This window comes from Chrysochloris asiatica, unplaced genomic scaffold (genome assembly GCF_000296735.1).
Source record: "Chrysochloris asiatica unplaced genomic scaffold, ChrAsi1.0 scaffold00110, whole genome shotgun sequence".
Lineage (NCBI taxonomy): Eukaryota > Metazoa > Chordata > Mammalia > Afrosoricida > Chrysochloridae > Chrysochloris > Chrysochloris asiatica.
Genome location: NW_006408628.1, coordinates 3,565,731 through 3,571,730, shown reverse-complemented (window position 1 = coordinate 3,571,730; position 6,000 = coordinate 3,565,731). Strand labels below are relative to the sequence as shown.

The window sequence follows — 6,000 nt, the reverse complement described above, 5'->3', positions numbered from 1 at the left end:
TTGAATTTCCATATGAATAATTGATGGTCTGTTCCACAGTCTGCCCCTGGCCTTGTTTTGACTGATGATATGGAGCTTTTCCATTGTCTCTTTCCGCAGATGTAGTCAATTTGATTTCTATGTATTCCATCTGGTGAGGTCCATGTGTATAGTCATCTCTTATGCTGTCTAAAGAAGGTATTTGAAAAGTAATACAGAAATGGCTACAATTATACATTGACAGAGAACTTCCAGAGGTTCAAGCCAGATTCAGAAGAGGCCATGGACCGAGGGTATAATTGCTGATGTCCAATGGATCTTGGCTGAAAGCAGAGAATATCACAAAGATGTTTACCTGTGCTTTATTGACTATGCAAAGGCTTGTGTGAATCATGACAAGCTATAGACAGAATTACAATATATGAGTATTCCTCAACACTTAATTGTGCTCATGAGGAATCTGTACCTGGACCAAGAAACAGTTGTTCGAACAGAACATAGGAACACTGAATGGTTTAAAATTAAGAAAAGTGTAAGATAAGATTGGATTCTTTCACCATACTTATAATAATAATCTGAGAAGCTGGTTGATATGAAGAAAAAGGTGGCATCAGGATTGGAGGAAGACTCATTAACAGCCTGTGATATGCAGATGATACAACCTTGTTTGCTGAAAGTGAAGAGGACTTAAAACATTTACTGATGAAGGTCAAAGAGCACAGCCTTCCGTATGGATTACATCTCAATGTCAAGAAAACAAAAATCCTCACAGCTGGACCAATAAACAACATTCTTATCAATGGAGAAAAGATTGAAGTTGTCAAGAACTTCATTCTTCTTGGATCAACTACCAACACTCACGGAAGCAGCAGTCAAGATATCAGACGACGTATTGCATTAGGCAAATCTGCTGCATGAGACCTTTTTAAAGTGTTGAAGAGCAAAGATGTCAGCTTGAGGACTAAGGTGAGACTGACCCAAGCCATGGTTGTTTCAATAACCTCATATGCATGCAAAAGTTGAACAGTGAATAAGGAAGATTGTAGAAGAATTGATGCATTTGAGTTATGGTGTTGGAGGAGAATGTTGAAAGTGCTGTGAGCTGCCAAAAGAACCAACAGATCTGTTTCTTTTGGCAACCAGAGTGCTCCTTAGAGGCCAAGATGGCCAAACTTGGCCAAGAGGCTCCTTAGAGGCCAAGATGGCCAAACTTGGCCAAGAGTGCTCCAAAATGTGGCCAAGAGGCCAAGATGGCCTGGACATATTGTCAGGAGGGACCAGCCACTGGAGAAGGATATCATATTTGGTAAGGTTGAGGGTCAGAGAGAAAGAGGAAGACCCCCAACAAGATGGATTGGCCAAGTGACAGCATCGATGAACTCAAGTGTGACAACAGTAGTGAGGCTGGCCCAGGATCAGGCAGTGTTTCATTCTGCTGTGCATAAGGACGTTATGAGTCAGTATCAACTTGATGGCACCTAACAATAACAAAAAAATGCATAATTCAGAAATGTGCTTCAGACCTCTTAGACCTGAAATCCTGGGGAGAGATCTTGAAATAATATTTACTTATAGGCCTGCTGTGATTTTTGCCTATGAGTCTAAACTGTGTTTATTCTGATATCAATTACATATTGTCTGAATGTAAAACATGCCTAAAATGTATTTAGGAGTTTACCAGGACATGCAGAGAAAATCATCACATCAGCTCATAAGAAGACAACGGAAACTATTCCAAAGCATCTGTCCATTATTTGGGTATGGATGTCCATTTGTGCAGTCATCTGAGATTGGCATAGTGAATGAATAGAAGCTAATGCAGGTAGTTACAGGGCACTAAAAGGAGCCCAACTGATGCAGTGGCTAGAGCACTCACTGACTAGCCAAAAGGTCAGCAGTTCAATGTCAGCAGCCACTCCACAAAAGAAAGACGTGGCCATCTGTGTCTGTAAAGATTATAGCCTGGAAACCTCTAAGGGGGCAGTTCTAGTGTGTTTTATAGGGTAGCTATGAGTTCAAATCAACTCAATAGTGAGGAGAGGAGACACTAAGCCTACTTGGATGAATACATAATACTTTGATGAATAATTATGACCACAAATATAAAACCAATAAACCTGCAAAAATTAAATTTTCACCTTAATTCTCAATTGTTGCTGTCGTTAAGGGCTGTCGAGTCCATTGTCAATAATAGTAGGCCTGTACAGCATTTCTGAGGAGCAGTTGGTGGGTTTGAGTCACCAGCCTTTTGGTTAGCAGTCTAGTGCTTATCCTCTAGCACCACACCAATCATATAAAATCAAATGGTATCTTGTATTCAGGATCTTTGAAGAATAAGCTCTAATTTGTATGATAAGCAGTCGGTTGCCATTGAGTCAGTTCTGGTTCACGGAAGGAGCATTTCCAGTGGCTGAGTTTTTGCATGTGGATTGCCAGGCCTTTCTTGTGAGGGACCCCTGGATGATTGCAAACCATGGTTAACAGTTGAGCATTTTAACTGTTTGCACTACCCAGGCATTGGATTGTTTTGTTGTTGGTAAATGCTGCGAATCAATTCCGTCCCATAGCGACCCTGTATAGGGTTTCCAAGGAGCAGCTGGTGAGCTTGAGCCACCAACCTTGCAGTTCAAATGACTTTGCAGTCTGACACATTAGCCCACAGCGCCACACCAGGAGTCATACAACACCTTACATTTCTGCAGCACTTATTTTCTCCAACACATTTTTGGTAATATTTTCTTTCTTGCTCCTCTGAGCAGCCTAAGGATGTATACAAGATTTGCTCAGCTGTATCTTGAGATTCAGGCCCTTGTCCTCTGCTCTTCCTTCCAACTGTTGATATGCTTTGTACAAGTCATGTTATCTTCCTGTATCCCAGAGAATAAAAGAGGGCTTGGATTCCATGAAGGATTCTTAGTCTCTTTTTGACTGTGGACCTGTTTAGAAGTCAGGTAAAGTCTCTGGCCTTTCTAAGAATAGTCTTTAAACATTAAGAAAATAAACAGCATTATAAATGAAACCAATTATTCACAAATTCAATTATCAAAATATTAAATAGCAAATCGGTGATATGGTAATATGTATGTTTATTATAACACTAAATAGAAGGTCTGGTGGTAGACCCTAAACAGCTGCAATTTTCATGTACTGATGAGTATAAACAGCATTTTGAACCATCTCCAACAACTCTAATGTGATTTGAAAGTATCTGTAATTTCTATTGATGGCAGTCACAGACACTTCTAATAACATTGTGGTCTGTTGCCTGCAGTCACCACTAATGGAAATGCTAAATTTCAATTACAAGCTAGAGAAAATAAAAATGAAAAAAAATAATAATCATTTTTTTCTAGACAAGTTTAACAATGCCCTGGATTCTATCCAGGTGAAGAAAATTTACACAAAATTATCTCAAAGGACTTTCCCACAATCCTGTTAGCCAAGTAGGATGGCACACCATCTAAATTTTCTCTCTACTCACAGTGTGGTCCATGGACCAGCAGCATCTACTTAGGACCTTACTTGAAATGAAGAATCTCAGGTCTCACCTTAGACTACTGAATTAGAATCTGCATTTTTATAAGATCCCCAGGTGCTGTTGTGCTAAGGTTTGAGAAGCGCTGCTTTCTACGAGGCTGTTTTCCAGCTACAATGAAATGAGCGCTTTAGCATTCTTTAGATCCACAGTCAATTTCTTCCATTGCTTAAACTTGCCCTTATACCCAAAGGCCAAGAAGTTGATGACAGGCCTGCCAACAAAGAGAGCAGTGCTGTTGGCCACACAGTGGAGAATTTAGTAGCAAATTTAGGAGAGGAGTTACTTAAGGATCAATAATTGAATAGGTTTGGATTGTTCTGGAGAAATGACAAGCCCTAGGCATCGTTGAAGATTTGGCAGAAGCAAATTGCACCTGAAAAGTAGAGAGGAAACAGAAGAGGTCTGACCACATAAGTAGATACAAACATAGTTCCAAGCTTCGTTTTATTAACTACAGCAGGGTTTGCTCTGTGTGGCTGGTTTGAGCACTATAACTGTTCGTATATATAGTTAATCCTTTAGTGAATATATGCTTTGCACTGCTCTGGAGCTAGTTTTATAGGTGTATAAAATACTAGCAGTTAGTGGCTTATTCATGAATAATGTCTACATAGGAGAAAAGCTGCACCTAAACTACCCTAAAATGAAATTCTTTATAGAAATTCCTATATGATATACATTCTGAGGGCACCTATTTACACCAAGTGGTGAAAATACAAGGATGACTAAGGCATTTCCTTAAAGGAATTCTCAGTTTAGTTGAGAAAACAGGCAAGAAAACCATTTGATGAGAGTGTGTTAGATCTCCAAGAGAACCAGACATGGAACATTATAAAAGTACAAGAGTGCTGTACAAAGCTTTAATTCCTGTTAACACTCATTGGCTCAATTCATTTATTTATTCATGTGTGCATTCAGTCATCTGTTCAACGTGTATTGAGCCATGACCCAATGTTAGATATTATTTTTTATGGCTGAGAGCAGAAAGCTGACAATGGAAATGGCAAATAGGCTTAGGTTGGAATGATGATGGGTTTTGTATATCCTGTTTAGAATGTTTGATTTTATCCAACAGATAAGTGGGGAATGCTAAAAGGTTTGTAATTAAGGAAGTGACTTATCAGATTTCAATTCTAAGATAACCACTCTTAGAACAGACTTCAGAGGTGATTAGAAAGGCAACATCAAATGACATTTTCAAGGTTTGAGACTTGGAAGTCATTCTAAGTCACTTCAAGATCTCTTGCATCTTAAAGATCTCTTGTCCCATTCTTATTAATAATATTTGCAGGCAATCAATTTCTAACTTGTGTAGGAATAGTCTAGAATTATATGCCTTTTTCTAGTCAGTTTTGTTGTTGTTGTTATTGCTTAAGCCTTATAATTAATATTTTTCCTCTCTTTATTTTACAGCTTTGGACACTTGTCTTGATTTTGTGGCCAGTCATTATCTTCATCATTTTGGCTATTACCCGGACCAAATTCCCACCAACAGCAAAACCAACATGTGAGTAAATGAAAACTAGTTAATGCATTTTGATACAACTTCAGAGTTTCATTCTAAAATTTATTGTTTTGAATATCGTTTTCACTTAGAAGTGTTTCTGTGAATACTTTGTGGCTTTTCTTCACCCAACTTTTCAAATTGCCTAGTAAACTGAGTCAGAAATATTTATCTAGAAAATTATGACACATGTATGAGCCAGAATATATTTTAATCTCCATCTATAAAACTTTTATTTATTATTCATATCACAAATCTCAACCTAGTATATACACCAGAAGCCATCAGAAATCTCAAGCTGGGTCATTCTTCACTTTTGTAACAGAAACCAAACCCATATGTGCTCATTTGAACAGATGGAACCCAGACTCCTATAAAAATCTCTACTCTCTGCAGGTCTGATATTTGAGTGGTGTAAATGTGTCAACACATTTTGTATAAGAGAAAGTTATTTTACATGTGGTATTGTTTCAGTTACATCTCACCATTGTCAAGTAATTTAATGGGAAAGATGCCAAATACTGTTCCTTCTTTTCTTTGGATCCAGAACAGAAATGCAAAAGGTTCAGAAAACTTCACACAACTGAGAGAGATGGACTTTTTAGCCCCAGTGATTTGACCAATGCTATTTTTTTCTCTATATCCCTTCGGAGACAGTTTGCTTAGTAGAGGATGAAAAGCCAGGTCAGATACTTCTCATTTCACAAAGCAGCTCTCTCCTAAAAAACTTCTTGTAAATCAAATTTCTGTAAATCAGATTGTATTTCAGATAAACTAGAATAATTTGACATATAAAAGACTCCTGGGCTGAATGTTTTGGTAAACAGAATACTGAGCTGTGACTTTTTAAAATAAACAAGGCGTTTTCAACCACCCAGTCAAACAGGTCAGCAGCTACTTGAATTATGCACAACAGGATCATTCAAAAGAAAATATCAGTTTAATTAGGGGAAAGCTTGGAGCAAGAATAAGTAATTCC

At 38.0% G+C, this 6,000-nt stretch overlaps 1 protein-coding gene across 1 annotated transcript in view; it reads left to right on the top strand.

Moving 5' to 3' along the window:
* ABCA12 (ATP-binding cassette, sub-family A (ABC1), member 12) overlaps positions 1-6,000 on the top strand; it is a 221,686-nt gene that overhangs the window by 11,421 nt on the left and 204,265 nt on the right. The window contains exon 2 of the mRNA XM_006867786.1: positions 4,931-5,024. Within this exon, the coding sequence (XP_006867848.1) occupies positions 4,931-5,024 (94 nt within the window). The remainder of the gene's footprint in view (positions 1-4,930; positions 5,025-6,000) is intronic.